Genomic DNA, 25,705 nt, shown 5'->3' with positions numbered 1-25,705 from the left:
CAAAAAAAATAGAGAAAAAGAAAAAGTGCACAAAGCTCCACAAGAAATTGAAGAAATGACCGAAGCAAGTTGCCTCAGTCTATAGACCCGATAGCCAAAGAGCACCCCCAAAAATCAAAAATAAGAAATCAATAAATCAAATTTATCATCCCTACTTAAGTAACCAGAAAAAAAAATGGAAATGAATATCTAAGAGATGAATAAAATGAAAACAAATGACACTACTTACCTCTCTATAGTGCTGTAAATAAACGTTTAGAGGCTCGATATAGTACACGAATCCTAACGTTGTCATTGCCTCCAACAAATCATCTCCGTTGAGAGAGAGAGGCGTCAAACGATCAACAGAGATGATTTGTTGGAGGCAATGGTAACTTTAGGATTCGTTGGAGGCAATGGTAACTTTAGGATTCGTGGACTATATCGAGCCTTTGCGGGTTTATTTACAGCTCTATAGAGATGTAAGTAGTGTCATTTGTTTTCTTTTTATTCATCTCTTAGATATTCATTTTCATTTATTTTTCTGGTTACTTAGATAGGGATGATAATTTTGATTTATTGATTTCTTATTTTGGCGGGTGCTCTTTAGCTATCGGATCAATAGACTGAGGTATCTTTCTTCTGACATTTCTGCAATTTCTTTTGGAGATATGTGCACTTTTTTCTTTTTCTCTATTTTTTTGGAGAAATAAAAATTTATCCGGTCTAGGTTATGCTTTTGGTAGGGTGAAAGTAAGGGGTCTCGAGCTCGCGAGCAGTCGGGAAGGAAAGATGGTGCTGAAAGTTCTAGATCCTGGGGCGGTTCGGTAGAGAAATATTTTTTTGATACATTTGATTGCATTTTTTTTCTTTACTGGTTTTTGTTTGATTTATTTTGTGTACCACGGGTTTCCAGGGTGATCAGCTTGGAGTCTATGATTTGGGCAATGACAACTGAAATTTCAGTAACAGGCATAGCCAATTTCAGTTAACTGTCCAGTAAGTATGGATGTAACTGGTTCAAAATGGGATTTATGTATTGATATGCAATAGCATCCGCAACAAATGGACTGTCACAACCTGTAAGCAGATCAAGGTAGCTGGTTAGTATACTTACAATTTTTATTATAACAATGACAATTTTCAATTCGAGAATTTTTTTTTACATGAAAATAGAGTTGAATAAATGCTGGAAAATCACTTTCCATTAATAATCTAATATAAAGACTCAAAAATAATAAAATTCAAAAAATTTAATATTTGAATTTGAATTTAATAACGGGAGAGAAATTTGAATCAAGTGTGAGGAGTTGGGTATGAAAGGCACGAATTAAACAATTCAAATAAAATGCGTGGAGGTGTCACTACCAATTTTAAAATACGATGTGCACGGGTAAACGAGATACTATTTAAAGCTCAGAGTTCCAACCAAATGAATGCCTTTAGAAAGAAAGCAAAAGATGATAGATTTAATAATTGGTGGGATTTAAAAATGTAAAACAACAGTGAGTTGTTACTGCAGTTAAATAAGGCAGAAATTTGAAGTATGGTAATAAGATGAATTCAATAGAGAAAGCTGCAAATTGATTTTTATAGGATGAGATAATTATTCTAGGTCAGCAGAAAACGGGTAAACAACAAACTAGTTTTTTAGGGTAGCGTGTGTTCAACAACATAAATTTAATACACCGAATTTGTAAGGACTGTAGTTCATAGTTTCATTCCACCAATATATTGGAAAATGTGAAAATATGTTTTAAAAGCAAATGTAATAAAACAGAGTTAAGTCAGGCTTGTTTGTTTTAATGACAAAATATACAATTTTGAATTGTTTCATAGAAAATAGATGATTTGATTCTAATCTTCATAAATAAATGAAATCGGCATAGATGAATCGTAAGTAAGGGAATGAAATCAATACAAACAGATCCTGAATATGATGTTGAAATTAGTACAAACAATCTGAATGAAATCAATGTAAATGAGTCACAAATAAAATGGTAAATCAGTGTAAACCGATCATGAATAAGTTGATAAGATAAATAAAATCAAAGGTTGAGGCCTTCACCGTTTACAAAGTCGAATGCCGAACCGTGTGTTTCACGCTGGGGTGAAGAGAGGAGGAAATGGTGGGTCATGTGAGCCTGTTGGAAAACTTTGAGATGGTGTCTAGTTGCTGGCCCGATTGTTGAAAATGAAGAAAATGAAGAGAAATAAAGAGGAAAAGTGGAGAAAATGCTTGAAAGAAGAGAGATCTTGTTGCTTGTGGTTTTTTCATGTGGGAATGTTGTGTCTAAGGAGGCTCTTGGTGAGCCTATTTATAGAGAAAAGATGAGGTAAGAGAGCCGCTATGGCGAATCTGTCAAAGGATTTTGATGCTATTTTTTCTTCTTTTTTTGAAAATCAAGGTGTAAACACAGGATTTTTCGGGATTTTCTTGAGGGATAAAAAATATAAGGCGGGATTCGGGGGATTTTAACGAGATTCGGCTATATAGGGAAGGATTTAGGGTGGGAAATTGGATATGAGATTTGTAGGGAGAAAACGAGTAAGGAAAGAGGAGTTTTTGTCTTTATGGTTGAAGGCATGATGTTGTAAATTCAAAGAGTTTCTTGTGTTTTTCTATGCTTAAGAGAAGGGGGTAGAGGATGTAAATATGAAGGGTGAATAGGGCTTCCTTTTATTGACTTTTCAAAGGGGTGGAAAATGCAGAATTTAAAAAGCGCATGCTTACAGAGAGACATTTGGCTTTGCCATCCATTTTTTATGCTTTCACTGCTCTCTTAGACTTTTGTCATTCATTCTAACTAGTTAATTGAAGCACTAACAAATGAGGTTGAGTGAAAGAGAGAAGCTAGAATGAACAAAACAAAGAGATGGCTATTTTGCATGCAAAATTCTTCATATTCACCATTGATGGTGACTTTTGGATTAACTATGTTGTCCTTTGAGTTCTTTCATTAATGGTGACCTTTGGTTTAATCCATTAATGGAGACTCTTGGCTTACCCTAGGTGTCCTTTGAGTTCTTTCATTACTGGTGACTTTTTGTTTAATCCATTAATGGATACTCTTGGCTTGCTCCTAAGACCCTACAAATAGGTGCCTTAGGTGAATCAATTAGTGAAATTTATACTCAAATAGATGCTTTCGAAGTCTACTTTCTAACGGAAGAAATGACACTAAAAAATTCCTAGCGTTTTGAGAGTTATGGCAAAAAGAGTGAAACATGTCAGTGTATGTGAAAAATATGTAGAAATGGTGAAATTTTACAATTTACTTGGACGGTATTTGTGGCATAAAATCTAGAGAAATGGTGAAACTTACCAGTTTATATGGAAATTGTTTATGGCATAAAATCTACAGAAATGATGAAACTTACCCGCTTACGTGGAAACTATTTAGAGCATAAAACCGCAGAAATGATGGAACTTGCCAGTTTACGTGGAAACTGTTTATGGCATAAAATCTGCAGAAATGATGAACTTGCCAATTTACGTGGAAACTGTTTATGGCATAAAAATATGTAGAAATGATGAAACTTGTTAGTTTACATGAAACAGATTATGGCATAAAATCTGCAGAAATGGTGGAAATTTGGTCTAACTTTTAATGACCATAACTTTGTCGATTTAAATCCAAATTTAGTGAAATTTGCTCCTATTCAAAGCTCTTGAAGTCTACTATTGAGTGAAACTAATTGTACTAAGAAATTTGAAGTAATTTGAGAGCTGAAATTAAAATACTGAAGCATGCTATTTACAAAGGTAAATCCAAATAGATTTCTATGGGATTAGAAAGTTATGCTTTCTTCTGTGATCCATATTGTATAGAGCATGTTCCCAATACTTATACATTACATGATTCATTAAAAATTAGAAATTCTATTATTTATTATATTGAGACTCCATTGATTGTAATGCAATGTTGAATATTGTCAATGAATTGATTATTTGTCTGTCATCCAGTAAGATGTCATCTGATTATTGGTCGCCTTGATTGGCTCCTCCAGTAAGGTGATCTGATTATTGGTCGCCTTTGTTGGGTCCTTCATCAAGGTATCATCTGATTGTCCCCACCATAAGGTCATTGGGGTTCGTGGCTTGTGCAAGTCCTCTGTTATTGGACCCATCCGGATTTGGTTATCTATATAAGCTATTTGGTAACTCTTGAGCTTTGTTTTAAATATGTTTGCCCCGTGAGGGATTACACCTGTGATTTATTGTTTTTATGATTCTACTGAGCATTGTTTGGCCATGAACCTATATACTGTGAAATAGGAAATGTTCAGAAGTGATATGTCTCATACATTGCCAAATATTGTTATGATCTTTGTATAATTGAGTGCTAACATGTTATAAGTCGCTTTGCATCATTAGTAGGGCATTTATGTACTCATAGGGCTTAACTTAGTGACTTGCTGAGCTGTTTTGCTCATTCTAGTTAAAGAACTGTTTTTATAGAGGTTGAGTCTCCAGAAAGGGATAGGGATCACTGAGGATCTTGGAGTAAGCTTTGTAGAGCTGTTTTTGTTGCATCTGTGTCAACAGGTAATGTGTATAATGTAAATATGTGATCATGTTATGGTTGAAAGAAAGAGGAAATATGTAATATTCTTTTTGGGATGTATGTAACTATTGAATACATGAATGGAAGTAATCTTAGTGATATTTGATCGTACATTCATTGGAATTCATTGAAAGAAAAAAAATGTAGTACTCTGAACCAATATATGGAAACACTTTTGAACGGCACCACACCATGGGATTTTCGGATCTTGGGGCGTGGGTCATGACATCTTTCCTCTTCTAAATTTGGAATAGATAGATTTCTTTGCTTTTATTTTGCATTAATTGAATAATAAAACCTTTATACAAGTGTAAATAGAGTACTAGGGCCTCTTTGGGTGCATCGTGCATTAGTCTTTATTTATCTACAATAGTCTTTATTTATCTATCAGATTATTTTAAGTTAATCTTATTTGTAAATAATGACTTTAATTAGGAGTTAATTATTAACTAGATAACATTTATCCCTCGTATAAGTCTTCTATTTCAATTTTCTAATTTTGAATATAATTGGAGCACTAATAATCAATGCTTTATAAACAATAAAAGGTAACCCATCTAAACCGTTCCAAAAGAGGGCTTTGAGCTTGAGATTGCTCACTTAAAATCTACTTTTACCATCAGCAATAAAAGACAATTACCTCATCCCTAACCCAACCCAACATAGCATTATCTCAAACCTAACCCGACCCAATATGAAGCTCGGATTGTGAAGGGTAAACCGTAACCTAACCCGCCTCTAAATCTCTCAACCCTAATCCAACCCATCTAACCCGATTTTCAAAATTGGGCCAGGTTGGTTTTGGATTGGCGTATTGCAAAAATAGAAAGAAAACAAAAAAACAACTTCTAGATTTTAAAATTGAATTAAAAATTTAGCAGACAACTAGTTAGCATGGCAAAATTTCATTGTATGACGCCACACCACCTTGACGAAAAAAGTCGAAATGGTTCCATTCTAAAGTCTTTTCTCTAAGATAACATAATTTTCCGGGAACTTTTCCTATTACGACACTTGGTGACTTGCTCAAAGATGGCACAATTGTTTAGGATCTTTCCCTTATACGACACTTGTAAAAGAGACTAAAATATTCCCATATCTATGGATAGTCTCAAGAACACTGGAGAATATGAAGAATATAGAGAGAAAGAGATGATTTTTCATTTTCTTCAAAATAGAAAATTTCAACTTTTTTTAATCATAAGAGGTGATATGCAACATTCACACTCGATAAGAGTCCTAGCTAAATCTCCTTCTTACCTACATAATTAATAGGAAAGAATCCTAGGCAATGGTAACAAAGTTTGCTACCCAATATCCATTTTTCTAACTAGGTAATAGCTAATTAGAAGATGAATAATTAAAAATCAGATAACTAGTTGGCATCACTCTCATCAGGCATTATTAGAAATAGCTGCTTCTTCATCGGACCGAAATGGCAAACTGGTATGGCCCCTTTCTTCTCCATGTCAAAAGCTCTCTCATCTGACCACAGTGTTTTAAAGCTTCATATTGGTGCATCCATTCTTTCTTTAAAAGTAGAACTTTTCAAGAAAGTTTTCTGCAAAATATTTTTTCTTAAATTTTAAATTTTATGGTTTGGTTCACATACTTTAATTTTTTGGAATTTTAAATTTCACGAGTTAAGATTATCATATGGAGATGATTTTTCAGGAATGGCCTATTTACAAATGGGGCCATCCAATGAATTTTTTAACGTGATTTGACGTCAAAAAGCGTTAAAGTTGCCCACAGTTCAAGTTATAAAGGGGGTGCATGCGTACTTCACAGAGGGTGAAAATATCATCTCCCTTTCTTAATCTTTCGTGAAAAATAACTCTAAATGGTGAGCAGATTCACGACAGCTGGTCCGCTGCATGGGGTCCAATACTTTTGATTCTAAGGAAAAATTATATCTCCACACCTTTCTTGTCGGTACCTAGAAAATCGTGAAAATGTTGAAAGGGGGTGGAAATATCACTGTCGTTGAGAATACTATAAGCTGATAAGTTCACCACCTCTTTTCTTATTCGAGATTAGGGTTGAGAGAAAAAAGAGAAGAAAAGAGGAGATGAGGAAGAAAAAACGATGGTGGAGTTCTCTTCAGATGGTAAGAGTTTAATCGATTCTTGGATTCACCTTCATTTTTCCCCTTCTTTTACTTTATTTGTTTTTAGCCCATTTTCAATTATTTATTTGTTTTTGTCCACAGAGTCTTTCAATATCTAAGTTCCAATCGCGGAGGAAAAAATAATTTTTGTAGAAATTTTTTCATGAGATTGGGGAAGAACCCAAGTTAGAAAAACAGATCACAAATGCCTTTATGTGAAAGTCCCTAGCAAATCCCTTTTCACACACTAAAAAAGATAATTTGAACCAACGATATTCAATTTTTATCTAAAAGAACCTTCAGTTTATGATGATATTCTACTAAACTGATCACAATCATATATATATATATATATATATATATATATATATATATATATATATATATATATATATATATATATATTTTTTTTTTTTTTTTGAAATGGCAAGATGAATTCATTAAAAAGGAAGGGGACCGAGGTGGGCCTCAACCAAAATTACAAGAAAATAAAACAACAATAACAAGAAAGACAAATCTCAGGGAGGGAGGAAGTCAAACCACTCCAACTCCAACCTCCTAACCCCACTTCTAGCCAAGGAGTCCGCCTCCCCATTAGCAGATCGCCGAACATGATTGAAAACAATAGATGAGCCTGCAATTAAATCATCTATTTCATAAAAAATAGAAGAAAATCTCCAAGGAGGCGACACCAACCCCTTCAACCATTTAATCACATTCAAAGAATCTCCCTCCACAATAGTGGTATCCATGCTATCTCTCTCAAGCCTTTTTATGCCATGATAAACCGCCCTCACCTCGGCCTCCGAGGCATCACAAACTCCAAGAGGGCCGGCAAAAGCCCATATAACTTCACCACAAGCATCCCGACACAACCCACCAACACCGGCCGGGCCCGGGTTCCCAATACTCGACCCATCAAAGTTAATTTTGAACATTTCAATAGGCGGAGCCTCCCATCTCTGAACAATCGGATGTCGGCTCTTCCTACTACTAAAGCAAACACAATCATATTATTTCCCTCTAAATTTTGAAAAGGAAACCCATCACATGTAGTTTCATATCACATCTCTCTAGATTTGGAGTTTAGCTTAGATGGTTTCACATCACACATCACACATCACACTGTTACCTTATGTCAGGATTAATTACATGCAGATATGCTTTAATGACCATCTAATATTTTTCATTCTAAGCAAGCTTACATGAGAGTAAATCCTATCTTCACCCTTTTGTTTCTACCTAACAGAAAGCATGAAAATGAAAAGAGTGTGGAAATATCACTTTCCATTAATAATATTATATAAATACAATTGGCCATGCCAATCATTTTTTTTATTCTTTCGCTGCTCTCTTAAAATTCCTTCATTCATTCTAACTAGTTAATTGAAGCTCTAACAAACGAGTTTGAGTAAAAGAGAGATGGTAGAAGTAACTGAAATAAGAGATGAAAATACCATTGTCTTTTTTGTTTCCTGGTGCTTATATGTAAATTCCAATTGACAGGAATAACATGTTGAATGGATCAGGTGATATAGGAAAAAGAGGTACGAATCTAAACTTCTTTGCGCTTTTATATGTGGATGGAGTAGGGTAGATTTCTTTTTTTCTTTTTAATATTATCTGTATCCATCAATGCTAATGCTAAGAATACTAGGGCCTCTTTGGATACGTGCATTAGTCTCGATAAGATTATTTTAATTAGGAGTTCATTATTAACTAGATATCATGCATTCCTTCTAAAAATCTTCTATTCTAATTTTGAGCACAGTTGGAGCTCTAATAATTAATGCTCTATAAATAATAAAAGACAACCCATCTAACCCTAATTCTGAAAGAAGGCTTGCCTGCAAAATCCACTTTTACTATCAGCAATAAAAGGCAATTACTGCAACCCTAGCCTAACCCAAGGTTGCATTATCTCAATCCTAATCCGACCCATTATGAACCTCTAGTCGGGAAGGCTCAACCCTAACCCAAACTGCCTCTAAATCTCTCAACCCTAATTCAAACCATCTAACTTGATTTCCAAAATCCAGCCAGGTTGGTTTTGGATTGTCCTATAGCGAAGAATGAAAAAAATACAAATAAATAAGATTTTAAAAATCGCAGTAAAAAAATTAGGTTAATGTTTCCCAAGACCTTTGTCATAACCCAATCGGGATGAAACGTTTCTCTTCCAACATTCATATCTGTGACCGTTAGAGATGAAACGGTTTTGCAACTTTAATAGGTGTTATTATCATAACCGTTTGTGGTGCCATTAAAAAACAAACGTTTAGCAATTAATGGGGTAAAATGGAAACTGTTTTAGGCATTAAAAAGATTTATTTATTTTTCATTTAAACCGAAAAAAGCACTCAAAAGTCACTAGCTTTTGAAATAAAAGGGAAATCAAATTTTGAATATTTCCCTCTAAATTTTAAAGACAACGCAAAAGCACTTTTGATTTTTCAAATTTTTTAAAATTTCCAACAGAAAAATAAGAAAATAAAAAAAAAACAATTTGAAAAGTGGAAAAAGGAAAGACCGACTATAGAAATCTTCCCATGGTTTCAGAAACACCCCTCAGATTGTAAGGAAGAAAATTATCTTCATCAAACAATTATCGAACCTTCTCCTCCATGGTTCCCGAGACATCCTATAAAAAGCAAGAAAAGAATCAAGAAAAATAGATTCTCCTTTACAACACAAATATTAGCCATGAAAATAAAAAACCCATCTAAGGATTTATGCTTTTAGAATCATCTCCTGTAGAGCTAAATCAATGATATCAGAAAAATACAATTAAGCCCATTACCTGCCCATTTTCTTCAGGAAAAATCATAACCAACTCACCAAGCACTTCACCCCCTCCTAGATCATTGAACTAACATATCAATGAGCTAGGATCCCAGACCTGATTGCTGATTGGATTTTGTTGGTTTTGTTTTCTTGAATGCGGTTGTTGTAAGGGTCTTTGCTACCAGGGACCTTTCTCAGGGAAATTAAGATCTTGACGTGGCAGTAAGTCACAAATGTTTGGATGAATTCAAAAGCGTCACAATCAAATGAAGCTTAAAAAAAACATGGAAACAAGGAACATCAGCAAACATGAATGGTTTAGATCATCTGATTATGTGGGGGTAACTGTACATTTAGCTTCAAATAATGTTAAGAGGTGCTTAAAGAGGTCATTTGTCTCTCTTCTAAACATATCTTTTTTGCAACCTATGTGTTCGAAGTGAATGTGATCGGGTCATTTGATACACAACAGGCGAACAATTCCGGCCCATTGTTGTTAGCACTGGGTTGATCCTAGCTCATTGATATGTTGGTTCACATTTAAGTTCCTTCTATAGAAGCTAAATCTTTGATTTTAGTAGGCCTTAAGCTCTCACAGACATCTCATAATCGTGGTCCACTAGATCAACAGGCCCTTATGTGGGACGCAAGCTGTGCTTGGAATGCATTGACGTCTAATTCCCCACGATCATATTTGTTATGCAACAATACATTTAAGTGCCCTCACTTGTGTACTTAATGCTTTTTCAGAAGATTACATATACCCATCACAATTACATGCTTGTGTATGTACATTTAGGATGCAGTTAGAACTTTTCACAAACATGTCTACATGTCTTTGGGTTTAGCTCCACATGCACATGTGACAAAGGTATGTATACATGGTACACATTAGGTCATGCTTCTACCACTTTCCAGCATTGTCATCAACTTATGTATTTTCGTAAAAATGACTGCATTTTTAGAACCTTTTTGCTTCGCGTGAATTCAGAGAACGGTGGTAGAAATATCATTTGGCATAGTATAGATTATGTGAGGAATAAGAGTCGGACAAAACTCCAGGACAGAGAGGTTTCAGGATGGTTCAAATTCAAACAGTGCAGAAAACCCGTAAAATCATAAAAATCATAGATATTTGTTTTCTCTGAAAAATAAGTTTGGTCTGCTCAACCTAAATATTTGGTAAAAATCAACATACATTGGCCGAATAGAAATGAAAAAAAAAGCAAAATAGAGGAGATTTCCTGGATGCATCCCACCGACGACCATTTTCTTTTTTTTCACCTTTGGAATCTGTACACTCTTTCCCTTCTCTCTCTGATACGCAAAAAAACCTCCCCCCCTCCCTAAACGGAATGCAATAACAAACAACGAACTCGCCACCTTGAAGCTCCAAGATATCTTCGAGGTTGGCCATGTTTGCAGGACTTGCAAGTACTGGAAGGAGAAGAATGACATTTCTGGTTTAAGGGCGGTTTTCTTTCTTTTTACCTATCAATTTCTGGAAGGGAAAGAGTTCGACACATTGTCAGACTCCGTCATGCCGGAATCCCCGCATAGTAGCAATATGCATATTGCATCTGATCATTTCTTCGGCGTGATTGGAAATTTGCCACTTGTTTCTGTCGACATCGAGAAGGAGTCGTTCAGTTTTGAGGATCTTCACAGAGTGTGCCCCTTTGCCGAAATTTCTAGGCGTTCTCAAACCTTTTTGGGTGCCCAATAAGTCGTCGGAATGCTTTTGGGTAAGGCAGCGACAGGTGCTGAAAAGAGACCTCCTATTTTCTTGGAGGCGAAGAGGACATACTCGTTTTAACACAGCTCCATGGAGACCCTTATTATACCGGATGTGGGTGTCGAAGAGGAAACGTTAGTAATAGGAAAAGTAATGTAATATATCTATAAAAACTTCGGTTGAGTCAAACCTAACGGACGGGGTTGGGTTTAAAAAGAAATTCATAAATATCGATCTTTGATTAATATCAATTAATATTGAGTATTAGATTTCGAAGGGTACGGGTGGATGGAATTATGTAGAAATGGGTTGTGCTTTCTTTAGCATCTTGGGTGAAATTAGTAGGGGTTATTTGAATAGGAAAGGTTACTCTAATAAACATCACGAGACACCAATAATAAAAAGTTCAGTGTTTTAATGCTTTGATGATTCCTAAATCAGGGGAACTCCAAAGGTGCTCCTCTAATAAACATCACGCGTCTCTATTGTATGTTCAAGGTACTCCTCTAATAAACATCACACGTCTCTATTGGATGTTCAAGGTACTCTTCTAATCTATTTGTGGAAACTTCTAAAGTTTGTCAAAAATATGTTGCCAATTCTAATTTAGTTCATTTTATTTCTATGTTCTATTCTCTTTTTTTGCGATTATGGGAGATTTAATAGACTGTTAATTGCAGGAATTTTTGAAGATTGGAAACGGGTGGGTAAATAAGAATAAATGGGCGGGGGTGGGGGTGCGTGAATTTAATAATAGATACGTTCTTAAGCTGTTGGAGGTGCTGAAGTGGCAGACACAGGACTGTGGAGGAAGGAGAGGGTGTCCACCTCAGCCCTCTAACCATTACAAAACGAGGTGTGAATGACACATGAAATAAGTAGTGGAATAGAAGTGGAAGGATTCTTGGTTCCATCGTATCTTATTATATAGAGGTTGTAATTCATTCAATGCAAACAATGGTGAATGTGTTGAGGTTAGGTGTAGTTATGGTGGGTGAGGCATTTTTGAAGAATGATTGATGAAGGTCATTTAGCATGTAACGGTGGATTTGAAGAGGAAGGAGAATATAGCGCCATGGAGGCAACATATGGCTTTTAGAGGGAGAGAGGATTCATCCATATCGATTATATTTGTTTCTTGTTATAAATGATATCAATTGGGGTGTGAAAATACAATTGTAACGGATTAATTATAGTATGGTTAGATGCGATTAGTTTTTTTTTGTGTGTGTGTGGGGGGGGGGGGGGGGGAGGAGGGAGAGGGAGAGGATTTGTCCATATATATCTATTAGATTTGTTTCCTATTATAAATGATATTGATTGGGGTGTGAAAATACAATTGTAACGGAATAAAAGTATGGTTAGATGCGATTATGGGAGATGTAATAGACTGCTAATTGCAGAAATTTTTGAAGATTCTACACGGGTGAGTAAATAAGAATAAATAGGGGTGGGTGGGTGAATTTATTAATAGATACATTCTTAGCTGTCATTCCATCACATAAAACTCATTGATAAAATGACTATAAACTTACCTCGTAACGACATGTAATTTTGAGTATCGAGATGCCATCATGGATTGACATTTCATTCTTTGTTGCGGGATCTTCATTTGGATTCAGCTATACATCTGTAGGGATAAAATTGAATAACAATTCTTTCCATGGGCTATGTGTCTCATCCTATGCAAAAGCTAGTTATGGAAAAAAACTGTAATTCCATCACATCAAACTCAATGATAAAATGTCTAGAAACTTACCCTCGTAACACGACATCTAATTTTGAGTACAACAATTTTGTACTCAAAATCAATTATCAAAGGAAAACAATATCAGCACAACCGTGTTTTAATAATATGCATAATCTCACCTTGTCCTATATGCTTAACCAGTTTTACATTTCCCAAATAGCTTTGTACCGCCTTTAAGAGCCGGTTAAAGCATATGTGACAAGTTGTCTTCATGCCTGTATCATTTGGCTTCTCAAAATAGTGCCTAAATGAACAAAATACCCATAATTTTCGTGAAAACATTTATGTTTATGATTTGATTTATTTTAATAAGAGAAATGCAAAGAAGAAATGTGTGTGACGTAGATTTCCCTCTCTATTCTATCTTCTTTTCAAAGATGCATTTTTTTTACCAGAAGTGCCCATATTATTTAATAAACTAACAAACATGCTCCAACTTTAGTATACTTTTTAATATTACTTGGGCTATTTGGGTTAATCTTGACAGAAGATGTATCTTCATATATTTTCCCTTCAAATATTGAGATTTTTTTCATGTGATAGGAATGATGAGGAGAATGGGCGTCAAGAGCAAGATAGTGGGTGTCAGCGGAAACTCACGAAGTTCTAAGAAATAATTGTTGACGGAGGCCGGAGTTGACGAGTTATAGTGAAGCCTATGACTCGCTCTAAGCTCATTTCTCTTGTTCACGGACGCCGGCATAGACGAATTCTGGCTCTAAGCCCATCTCTCTCATCCAAGAAATCGGCAACCAAATGTGTGGGTCCCCACGGTGTGCCACCTTTAGTGATGGTCCCTAGCAAATCCCATATGTGTGTGTGTGAACCCGTGCGATAATGGAAAAAGTGAATGAAACTATGAGAGACTTGTGGCAAATGTTCCCGCATTATAGATTTCTTCATTAAATTTTAAAAAGGGACTGAAATAGATTTGGAACTTATGAGTGCTACATTTTTCAATAGAATGGAACAGTAAGGTAGGAAGGTCATCTCAATCAACTTAAAAAGGACCTGATATCGGAGCTGAATCTAAAGCATTTGCATCTTTCCTTTCTAGAACAATACTTGCTAACTGCATACTTTTATATTATCTATTTTTTTGAGCTGATAATGACACTATTAATTCTTTTCACATGCAAATTCAAAAATCAAGTATGAAGATATCGGATCATATGCTGAGATATGGACCCGCAAGGGTGTTTCACAATTCTAGGATAAACTGTGTAAATAATAAAGAACAATAGAAGATAACGTGCAGATTTTTTTCGAAATACCTGCCGAAAAATCATATTCAATGTTAAAAATAAGAAGAGCAAGTTCCACCACCTCTTAGCTTCACGAAATACCATAAAAGGAATCCTAATCCCCCATACTAGTCAAGAATAGATTCCTGAAATACTATAAGGGCCCGTTTGGATACCTCATATTTTGTATTTGGATTTAGAATTGAGTTTTGAATACAAAACGAATAGATCTGCCACCTCATGTTGAGGGAGACAGAGAGGGAATGGGGTCCTACTGGGGGAGAGGTTGATGAGCAAAGAGGGTGAAGGAAACTGCCATAGGATTTCCACAGCATATTTGGAAATCTGATAGTTTTTCACTGTCAGTTTCTGATTTGGAAATGAATGGATTTGATCCGGATCCAAATCACAACACAAAAAGGGCTGCAAATGTGAGAAATCAAAATCAAAATCTTCTCGGCATCCAAACGGGCCCTAAAAGGGATCCTAATCCACAAATACACATCAAGAACTCACCCCATCAAATGTACAGCACAATGGGACACTTCTTTGCTTAATAGTCGGGAACATTGCTAAGCATGACAAGCATATAAAAGTAGTGATCGAAGAAATTCTGTAAGGTATAACCAGTAGCACATATCTTATGCTCTTCACAACCTGTTTTTGTGATTCGAACTATACAATTTCATGTCAAATTATATAGGAAAGAAAAAATAAGATGATTTGTGTTTTGGGGGTGTAAGGCCCTTGTACGGTGGAGGTACCAACCTTCATATTTGATTCAACAGAAGCTTCTCAAAAAGTGAGATGCTGTTCTATCTAATATAAGGGTGGTACCTCTACCGTATTGTTGTCAGGCCTTACACCATATAAAAACTGTGTTTTCGATATATTTTGTAAATCGAATGTATGGTGGTGGGAGACTGTGTATAGCGGCAGGCGACTAAACCAGTGGAAGGCCCTCATTTTCTCCTATAAATTTTGTAACCATGATTTGTGCTTTAACTGTAATAGGTCTAAGAACATATACATTAGCCATATGGTTTGTATCCAAAGCAATTCCTATTTATGAGGGTATTACCAGTAGCACACACTTATATTGTTCACAAATTGCTTTCATGCTTCAAATTCTACAATTTCAAGTCCAATACTGATTATTACACTCAAAATTAACGCAGCTTTGAGTCTCTACTAGAAAAATAAGTCCACAAAAGGGCTCTGCAATAAAATAACTATTAATGGAAGAAAATTAACATGTGTTCCCGTCTAAATAAATCCCTAGGATTTACTACTATGCTTGTATAGTATAGGATTTACTAATATGTTTGTATAGTATACCTTACCCAATGGGGCTGTTCTCAACATGAATCCTTAGATAGCAAGCCTAAATGCGGAAAAAATAAATCCTAGCTTCTCTTCCAAGCCCCAATGGGAACTCTTTGAATCCTTTCTTACTACCTCTGGCACCAAGACCGCATGCCCTTCAGTATTCCAGTGACAATTTCTTTTTATGGAACTCTATACAATAGCTATAGGTGCTTTGTTTGCTATTTGAACTTGCAGTCACACGTAAATCTTTTGGTACCTGAACCTGAAATCATAGCCACAAGAGAAGGAAGTGGCTTAGCGTCCTTTGATCAGGTGTAAAAAGGGTTTGATTGATGTCACAGATAAATTTATAGGTGAGACTGAAGTTTTAACAACCCAAAGCGATGAACGAATGAATTGATTGGAATTTGGAATGCTAATTTTAAATACTACATATTGCATAAGAAAAATAATACACGACTCATTTTGGCAACAATAGCAAGCAATTATCATATGGATGTGATGATAATAGATTAGTGATGAAAATAACAGATCATTGATTAGTGATGAAAGTATATACTTAAAGCCAAACTTACATGGAAGGAAATAGGGCATCCAATTAAAAGTAGTTCTTCAATGATAATAGATTCTAATCTCAATGGGAAAGAGAGAGAATGACATGGGTGAGAGTGTTAAAATTAGTGGGTGGGAATCATTTGTACCTGATGGGGTGAAAAGCTCCAGCCTCTTACAGGCCGCCACCTGTCCCAGAGTAGGTAAGCTCCAGCCTCTTATAGGCCGCCACCTGTCCTGGAGTAGGTGAGCTCCAGCCTCTTACAGGTCACCACCTGTCCTGGAGTAGGTGAGCTCCAGCCTCTTACAAGCCGCCACCTGTCCTGGAGTAGGTGAGCGCCAGCCTCTTACAGGTCACCACCTGTCCTGGAGTAGGTGAACTCCAGCCTCTCACAGGCCGCCATCTGTCCAGGACACCTCCTCACCAGGTTTTCCCCTATAAAAAGGGGTTCAAAGCTTAAATCAACAGGTAATACGAAAAACCCTCTCACCACCCAAAACTCTTAAGACTAGCTCTGCACTCCTGCTTATACTGACTTGAGTGTCGAAGGGCCTGTCCGGAGTAAAACCCGGGTTGGTCTTCTGACCTCGCTTGCCTTGTGCAGAACTCAGCCCTCACAGCAGGACTCAGCCACTTCGCTCCCCCCTTCACTCCGGTCCCGCAGGACTCAGCTCCTCTGGTCTTCCAGCTCAGCTCTTACGTCACTGTCGTACATGTTACCGATTTTCGGTCTAACAGATTGGCGCCATCCGTGGGACCGCAGAACTAAAAGCTGTTCTCAGACATCTCACAAAAATGGCAGGGCGCAAGAGTGCGCGGATACCCTCTGCACGGACTGACCAAGCCGTGCTACCTCGCAGGACCCGGAGTGAGCGAATTGCCTCGCTGGTGGTAGCAGCTTCTGCTACAGCCGAGCAGAGCCCTGCTAGCTCAGAACACCTGAATCCCCTGCCCACTCCGGAGCAGGTTCAAGATCTTTTTCAACAAATGACAGCTCTCGTTGGGCAGTACCAGTAACTGCTTCAGACACCTCCCCAACCTCTTCCAGAAGCTCCACAATCCATCCAGGAAGCCCAGACATCCACAGGGGAGAGTCATCGCGCCATGTAGAGGATCGAACTCACCACTCCACCAGACAAGTCCATCACCCCACAGTGAGGCATGCTCAAGCAGAGCCTCACCGCCGTCAAAGGTCACGGTCCCGCTCCGCACAAAGGCGCCGAGCTCATAAAGATCGTGCACCGCCAGTGAAGTCCCGATCTCGTCGTAGGAGTCCGGAGAGCCAGTCCGGCTAAGCGGCGAGCCGATCTGTGGGAAGAATCAGGTCCGTGGAACATATAACGGATCCGCTCCTACAGAGAATGGAGGAAATGGACCACCGAATAAAGGAGCTGGCGAAGGATCAAGGCCGGTCCGCCTCCAGGGCGTTCTCAAGCAGAACGCCGTTCACTGATGATGTCCTGGGTGCCCCAGCACCCAGAGGGTTTAAAATGCCCGCCGTCCCGCAGTACGACGGGACTACCGACCCCGTAGACCATTTGGAGACATTCAGAACAATGATGCTCCTCCACGGCTCCTCCGACGGTTTCATTTGCAGAGCGTTCCCAACGACGCTAACTGGCGCGGCGAGAGACTGGTACTCCAGGATCAAACCGAACTCCATCAGCAATTTTGATGACTTTGGAGAGGATCTGGTCCGCCACTTCATGAGTAGCCGCAGGCCGAGGAAAACGACAGCATCCCTGATGGCCTTGCGACAGGACGACAATGAGCCCCTGAAAGTATTCGTCCGCCGCTTCAACAGGGAGGCACTCCAAGTGCCAAACCTAGATCCCTCAGCAGCTATGAATGCGCTCCTCGCGGGTGCCAGGTCTAATGATTTCCGTCGGACTGTAGCTCGACAAAACCCGCACTCACTGGCAGACCTCATGGCCGGGGCAGAGGAGTACATAACAGTGGAAGAAACACTGGCAGCTCTTAACTCAAATCGGAGGATAACCTCTGAAGAGAAAAACCCCACCAAGCAGCGCAGGGAGGATAAACCTCCCAGAAGAGAGAAGTCTCCACTTCCGCAAAGAAGAGAAGAGAACTTCACACCTCTCAACACCTCCAGAAAACATATATTGGCTGCGATCAGCGAAGAGGAATTCGTGAAGTGGCCTGCTAGAATGATCTCCAAAGGAAACAGGAGAAATCCATCAAAATACTGTCGGTTCCATAAGGACCACGGTCACGACACGGATGAGTGTTGGCAGCTCAAAGAGGAAATTGAACAGCTGATCGGCCGGGGTTATTTGAAAAAGTATATCCGAACTGACGGCCACAAGCAAGAGTGGAGAGAAAAGAGCCCCCAAGGCCGCAGCCCTCGAAGATCACAGCCGCCCCCTGCTCGGAATAAAACCCCTCCCCTGGCCAGCACACAGCCAGAGGCACCACGGACTCGGCCAAGGGGGGTCATTGGTACAATCATGGGTGGACCTGCTGTTAGGGGCACGTCCTCCACTGCTCGCAAGGCGTATGCACGACGGATCAACGCCGTGCACACAACCAACAAGAAGACAAGAACAGAGAATGAGATCTCTTTCTCCGATGCAAACCTGGACGATCTGATACTGCCTCATGACGATGCACTGGTTTTAACCATGCTCGTCGCTAACTGGGAAGTAAAGAAAATCCTCGTGGACAATGGGAGCTCGGCGGACATCTTGTACTATCATGCCTTCGAGAAAATGATGATAGGCGATGACCGCCTGAAGCCAGCGAACTCAGACCTTTTTGGCTTCTCCGGAGAGGTCGTGAAAGTAGTGGAGCAGATCGAGCTCCCAGTCCTTGTCGGAGACCCACCCTGTCAGGCGTTCGCCATGATCAATTTTCTAGTAGTAAGGGCCACTTCAGTCTATAATGCTATCCTAGGACGTCCTGGCCAGAACCAAATTCGTGCAGTAACTTCGGCCTACCACCAAAAGATGAAGTTCATAACGCCCAATGGCGTGGGGGAAGTTCGAGGGGATTAACCTCAGTCCAGGGAGTGCTATGCGATGGCACTTAAAGGCAAAAACGCGGTGGAATCACTACCCATCGAACTACTCGATGTAAGGGACGAGCTCAGGGGGACTCAACCCACTGAAGACCTCATCTCCATTCCGCTGTGCCCAGGAGATAAGGAAAAGGTCGCCCTGATCGGTTCCTCTCTCAGCGGCAGCATTCAGCACCAGCTCACCGAGTTTCTCCATGACAATGCAGATGTCTTTGCATGGGTTCCTGCTGATATGCCCGGCATTGACCCAGAGATCAGCACGCACAGACTTGGTGTTGATTCAACCTGTAGACCGGTTAAGCAGAAGAGAAGGCATTTCACTTTTGAAAGGCGACAGGCAATAAAAGAAGAAGTGGAGAGGCTTCTGAAAGCTGACTTCATCCGAGAGATTCGATACCCGGACTGGTTGGCAAACGTAGTTCTAGTCAAGAAGACTAACGGAAAATGGAGGACCTGCGTCGACTTCACCGATCTAAACAAAGCCTGCCCCAAGGACAGCTATCCGCTCCCAAAGATCGATCAACTTATCGACGCCACTGTGGGTCACAAATTGTTGAGCTTCATGGACGCCTTCTCCGGATACAACCAGATCAGAATGTACGAATCAGATATACCAAAGACCTCCTTCGTCACAGATCAAGGGACTTATTGTTACCGTGTTATGCCCTTCGGCCTCAAAAACGCCGGAGCTACTTACCAAAGGCTGGTGAACAGACTCTTTCAGCACCAGATCGGCCGCAACATGGAAGTCTATGTGGACGACATGCTGGTCAAAAGTCGCAGTGCGCAGGATCATGTATCTGATCTCAGAGAAACATTTCAGATGCTGAAAAAGCACAGCATGAAGCTTAACCCCACCAAGTGCACTTTCGGAGTCAGCTCAGGAAATTTTTTGGGGTTCATGGTAAGCCAACGAGGGATAGAAGCGAATCCAGAGAAGATCAAAGCTGTGATGGAGCTCACTGCCCCAAAAACTATCAGAGAAGTCCAGCGGCTCACGGGAATGATAGCCGCACTGGGGCGCTTTATCTCCAAGTCCGCGGAGAGGTGCCTGCCTTTCTTCAGCGCAGTCAGAGGACTCAAGACTACGCCCTGGACGGAGGAATGCCAGACCGCATTCGAGGAGTTGAAGAAGTACTTGTCCTCCCCACCACTACTAACAAAGCCGGAGCCGGGTGAGGAGCTATTTTTATATCTCTCCATTAGCTCCACAGCTCTGGCAGCTGTCCTTGTCCGCGAAGAGCACCGACAGCAAAAACCTATTTATTATGTCAGCAAGGTTCTTCACGACGCAGAAACAAGGTACCAGTGGGTCGAGAAATTGGCTTACGCGCTGGTAATGGCGGCCAGGAAGTTAAGGCCGTACTTTCAAGCCCACACCATAAAAGTCCTGACTGATCAGCCACTCCGGCAAGTACTACATCGACCAGATATCTCCGGGCGACTGGTGAAGTGGGCCGTGGAGCTAAGCGAGTTCGATATCCAGTACGCACCTAGGCCAGCCATCAAGGCTCAAGTACTGGCCGACTTCATGGCCGAGTGCACCATCCCCCAGCAGTTCGTCGATTCTGAAGCTGTGCAGCTCCCAGTGGTGGAAAAATCAGCTCCTAAAGAATGTATAGCGGAGGGAGCTGAAACAGAAATCGTTCATCTGCCAGCCGAGCAGGACTCCATAGCCAGCTCACTAATCTGGGAAGTACATGTCGACGGGTCTTCGAATAAGAGTGGCTGTGGAGCCGGCCTCGTCCTCACTGGGCCTGACGACTTCACTGCAGATTACGCCCTGAGGTTTGGATTCCGCACATTCAACAACGAGGCAGAATATGAAGCTCTCCTCGCCGGAATGAGCCTCGCAATCCAAACCGGCGCCCGGGACTTAAAAGCATACTGCGATTCTCAGCTAGTCGCAAACCAGATTCAGGGAGTATACGAAGCTCGAGACGAGCGTATGATCAAGTACCTTGCCAAGGTTCGCCTACTCGCCAGCAAGTTCAAAAGTTTTGAGGTCATCAGAATCCCCAGGACAGAAAATGCCAAGGCAGATGTGCTGTCGAAACTAGCCGCCTCCGGGTACACCGCTCTTGGAAGCATATGTATGGAGTTTCTACAGAGATTGAGTATAGAGAGTGAAGCCGCGAAAATAATGCAGGTCGGGAATGAGCCGTGCTGGATGGACGAGATCATCAATTATCTGCGCAATGGTAAACTCCCTGAGGATAAAAAGGAAGCCCGCAAGGTGATACAGAGAGCTGCCCGATTCTCCCTCAGCAGTGACATCTTGTATAAGAGATCTCATACTCTCCCATACTTAAAGTGCCTCAGGCCGGGCGACGCCGCGTATGCACTACAAGAGACGCATGAAGGGATCTGTTGAGAGCATCTGGGGGCAAAGCCCTGGCAATAAAAGTGCTGCTCAGAGGTCTGTATTGGCCCACTATAAGGCAGAACGCGCTGGGTCTGGTTAAAAGGTGTGAGAGGTGTCAGAAATTCTCTCCCACCATCCACCAGCCCGCCGTAGCAATGGCTCCAATTATCAGTCCACTCCCCTTTGCAGTATGGGGGATGGACATCCTAGGCCCTTTCCCACCGGCCTCTGGAAAGCGCACGTTCGTGGTAGTGGCGATCGACTATTTCACTAAGTGGGTGGAGGCAGAACCTCTAGCACAGATCACAGAGCAAAATGTGCAGAACTTCTTCTGGAAATCAGTAGTTTGCCGATTTGGGATTCCCCGTGCCTTGATAACGGACAACGGCAAACAGTTCGACTGTCGGAACTTTCGGAAGTTCTGCTCTGACCTAAAGATTGAACAGAGGTTCACTTCAGTAGCTCACCCCCAGACCAATGGGCAAACGGAAGTGACTAATAGAATCCTGCTTCAGGGGATAAAGAAAAGACTGGATGAAAAAGCTGGTCGATGGGCAGAGGAGCTCTATCACGTTCTATGGGCGTACCGTACTACTCCTCGTACGCCAACTCGTGAATCGCCATTCAACCTCTCCTTCGGAACAGAGGCTGTGATACCGGTTGACATAGGCACTCCGTCTCCCATAGTCACCAGCTTCAACGAGCAGCTTAATAGTGACGGGCTCCGCGCCAATCTCGACTTACTAGAAGAGATCCGGGAAGAATCTCGAATCCGAGTCGCCGCTTACAAACAGAAAGTATCCAACTATCATGACTCCAAGATACGCCCCAGAGAATTCCGAACAGGAGATTTAGTCCTGAGGAGGGCAGCAGTATCCCAACCAACTAAAATCGGGAAACTTTCCCCGACTTGGGAGGGGCCATATCGAGTGAAAGAAGTCATCCGCCCAGAAAGCTACAAGCTAGAGACATTGGAGGAGCGTTTGTTACTCCACGCATGGAACGCCAAAAACCTTAGGAAATATTATCAGTAGACACGTCGCCCGGCTTGATAGGTGATTTTGTAAAATTACGTTTACATTAATATGAATAAATGATCCTTTTTGCAGATCTAGACTTTCTCTTATCACTTATATCTGGAAACCCAGTTCATAAAACTTGGGTACTCTCTGGAAACCCAGTTCGTAAACTTGGGTACTCTCTGGAAACCCAGTTCGTAAACTTGGGTACTCTCTGGAAACCCAGTTCACAAAACTTGGGTACTCTCTGGAAACCCAGTTCACAAAAACTTGGGTACTCTCTGGAAACCCAGTTCATAAAACTTGGGCACTTTCTAAAAACCCAGTTCACAAAAATTGGGTACTCTCTGGAAACCCAGTTCGCAAAACTTGGGTACTCTCTGGAAACCCAGTTCGTAAACTTGGGTACTCTCTGGAAACCCAGCTTAGGAAACATGGGTGCATTCCACCGCCTAAATCCCAGGTTATTAAAACTAGGGGGCAAGCCGGATAAGTTACTCAGCTAAAGCTTATCAGAGGCAGGAGAAACAAATATGGACAAATATAATTTCATTCATCAAAATGTAGGGCCTCGAGGACCATTACAGAGTTGGCCTTAAAGGCCGTCAAAAAAAGAAAGAAAAACAACAGAACAAACAAGAGATCCTAGGGTCTCAAAGACCACTACAAAAAGGAGAAAGAAATACTAAGAGGCATCTGGGATGGTGGCAGTGTCAACAGCGGTATCAGCAGCAGTATCGGCAGGGGCCTCTGGCTCCTCGTCAACAATCGTCGGCCTGGAAGGAAGAGTCAGATTAGCCATCACCAAGTTCGGGTTGCACGCCTGGAGTTCCTGGAGGCATTCGTAATACCCAAGACTATAAGCCTCACTCGACAGGCTGAAGAGTTCGGCCTCTTTCGCCTCGACGGCCCCCTTTACTGCCACTTCCTGCCTCTCTTTGGCCCTCCTCCTCTGGGCGTCCATGGCCTCGGCAGCCTTGTCCAACTTCTGCCTTTCGAAGGCCAAATCCTCCGCCAGTAACTTCTTCTCAGCCTCCACCCGTCCGATACTCGTTTGGAGCTCCTTGACCTCAGTGGCCAGCTTTCCGTTCACCTCTTCGGATTTGGTGATGGCTTCGGAGAACTTCTGGCTCTTCTCCTTGAGATCGTTGTAGTATATTCCAATCTACAGAGAAACAAGCATCAGTATAGGAAGAAAGCAAAAGACGGACAGAAAGTAAACAAATTCATTACCTGATAGAGTGAAGAGAACACCGCCTCCTCGCCAGTAGCCGGCGGCTCGTGGATGACCTGTTGCTTGTCCTTTCCAAGGATACATTTGCTCACGATCTCAGCCGCTACTCGACTCTCGCCCAGCCCGGTATCGTCCTTCTGAACGGCCCAATTGGGCCGAAAAATGTTGTCACTCGACCTCACAGGAGGACGGGCTCCAGCCCCAGTTCCAGTGGATGTGCCACCAGATTTAGAGGAACCACCTCCCTGAGCAAAGGGGCCCACTAGCTTCATTGTGGTTTTTGCCTTCTGAGCCGGGTGTGGCGCAGTGTCTCGTGACGGGGCCGGGCTCGCCAGCTCAGACGCCTTTCTCTTTTGGCGCTCTTGAATTGCCTGTTGAGCCCCTTCCTGCACCCTTGGCTGGGCTCCTTGCCTTATCTTCTCGACTATTGATTGTTTCTTCATTTCTGCAAGTAAGCAAACAGTCAGAAACAAATAAACAAAAAGCAGCAGATTTTGAGACAAGTCTAGCTACATACGTGCCGGAGTCGTGGTACTTATACCAAGTCCGACCAAGATATTTTCTCCTGAAAAGTCCGAACAGTAGATGATGCCTGTTCGTTCAACCTCCTTCCGCATCAAGGCGAATGTCCTCGCATCTTCACCCTCAAGAAGCGGTTTGCGACTCAGTCCGGTGGTATCCGGAGTGTCCCACACTAAAGGGACCGGCCAGGCCTCACTGGCTCCCTTATCCTCGACGTAGAAGAACCTATTCTTCCACGTATGTATCGACGAGGGGATGCCAGTAATTATTTTCAAATCAGGGCGCTGGCTAATATAAATTCAGCCCCCCTCCTTGTGTCTCTTCAGATGTGCACAAGCGCGGAATAGCGGCAAGGTCACGCTCCTCTCTAGCCGGCCGTGGACAAGGTACAAAAACCCAGTCAGTAACCTCCATGAGTTCGGAGCAACCTGGGCTGGGGCCAGTCCGTAGTATCGGAGCACCGCTGTAAAGAACGGGTGCAAAGGGAATCAAAGTCCTGCTCTCAACGACTCCTCATAGATATAGAGGTCCTGACTCTCGTTACAGGCCCTATCTCCCTCTATAGCCGCCCTCAGCTCAAATCTTGGGGGCACACAATATTTATCTCTAATGTCCCCCAGCATAGACTCGGTGAGGTGATTTTCCTCAATTAAAGCCCGCATGTTATACTTAGGGATGGCCTCCATCCGTGCTCTAGCGATGACCTCCACGGCCCGGCCAGGGAGAAACGTTGTCGACGCTTCAGCAACATCACTACCCCCACCCCCCTACTCAATTTTCATGAAAATGTTTACGTTTATGATTTGATTTATTTTAATAACAGAAATGCAAAGAAGATACGCATGTGACACAAATTTGCCTCTCGATTCTGTCTTCTTTTCAAAGATGCATTTTTCTATAACAGAAATGCCCATATTATTTAATAATGTAATAAATATGCCCCTACTATAGTATTTTCAATGTTAGTTGTGCTATTTGGGTTAACCCTGATAGAAGATGAAAATCTTGCTTCCATATATATTTTAACAGAAGTGCCCATATTATTTAATAAAGTAATAATATGCTCCTATTTTAGTAAACTTTTCAATATTACTAGTGCTATTTGGGTTAACTTTGATAGAAGATGAAATTCGTGTCTCCATATATATTTCCCTTAAATATTTAGATTTTTTTTCATGTGATAGGGAAGCATGATTGTGGGGGTGAGCGGAAACTTGCAGACCGAGGCAGCTATTCATAGGGGCTGGAATTGACGTGTTCTACGTGAAGCCTTTGACTCGCACTAAGCTCATCTCTATCCTCCAAGAAATCGACAACTGCTAAAATGTCGAGAAATTATATGGTGAATGACCATGTAGATTGGTATAGTGGCACGATAGAAGTGCCGCCCTTGATATTTGATCCAACAGCAGTATCTTAAAAAGTGTGTCGCTGAGACCACTTTCAATATATAATAATATGCTTCTAAATTAACAA

General features: G+C 41.0%; 2 protein-coding genes and 1 long non-coding RNA gene across 3 annotated transcripts; all 3 read left to right on the top strand.

The window, feature by feature from the left end:
- Positions 1-6,553: 6,553 nt before the first annotated feature.
- Positions 6,554-13,878, top strand: LOC143884701 (uncharacterized). The gene is made up of 3 exons (XR_013253042.1): positions 6,554-6,657; positions 8,164-8,204; positions 13,470-13,878. It is a non-coding gene; the product is annotated as an uncharacterized LOC143884701 (long non-coding RNA).
- A 4,816-nt stretch (positions 13,879-18,694) lies between these two features.
- On the top strand, positions 18,695-19,066 carry LOC143891548 (uncharacterized). The gene has a single exon (XM_077396039.1). The coding sequence runs from the start codon at positions 18,695-18,697 to the stop codon at positions 19,064-19,066; it is 372 nt and encodes a 123-aa protein (XP_077252154.1).
- Positions 19,067-19,090: 24 nt separating this feature from the next.
- On the top strand, positions 19,091-22,488 carry LOC143891534 (uncharacterized). The gene is made up of 4 exons (XM_077396034.1): positions 19,091-19,309; positions 19,913-20,368; positions 20,492-21,325; positions 21,970-22,488. Exons 1-4 carry the CDS (start codon positions 19,091-19,093, stop codon positions 22,486-22,488), a joined length of 2,028 nt encoding a protein of 675 aa, XP_077252149.1.
- Positions 22,489-25,705: the final 3,217 nt, after the last annotated feature.

Source organism: Tasmannia lanceolata, unplaced genomic scaffold, assembly GCF_043159265.1.
Source record: "Tasmannia lanceolata isolate RefF3 unplaced genomic scaffold, GAP_Taslan_0.1 ptg000002l, whole genome shotgun sequence".
Lineage (NCBI taxonomy): Eukaryota > Viridiplantae > Streptophyta > Magnoliopsida > Canellales > Winteraceae > Tasmannia > Tasmannia lanceolata.
This window is presented reverse-complemented; position numbering and strand designations above follow the sequence as displayed.

What these genes read in the sequence shown, in the direction of transcription:
- LOC143891534 (XM_077396034.1), top strand. Translation starts at nt 19,091, where the DNA reads ATGGCACTTAAAGGCAAAAACGCGGTGGAATCACTACCCATCGAACTA. An exon ending in CTATTTATTATGTCAGCAAG is followed by an intron (nt 20,369 to 20,491) that starts GTTCTTCACGAC and finishes CTGACTGATCAG; the next exon opens with CCACTCCGGCAAGTACTACA. An exon ending in ATAAAAAGGAAGCCCGCAAG is followed by an intron (nt 21,326 to 21,969) that starts GTGATACAGAGA and finishes ATCCTGCTTCAG; the next exon opens with GGGATAAAGAAAAGACTGGA.
- LOC143891548 (XM_077396039.1), top strand. Translation starts at nt 18,695, where the DNA reads ATGCTCGTCGCTAACTGGGAAGTAAAGAAAATCCTCGTGGACAATGGG.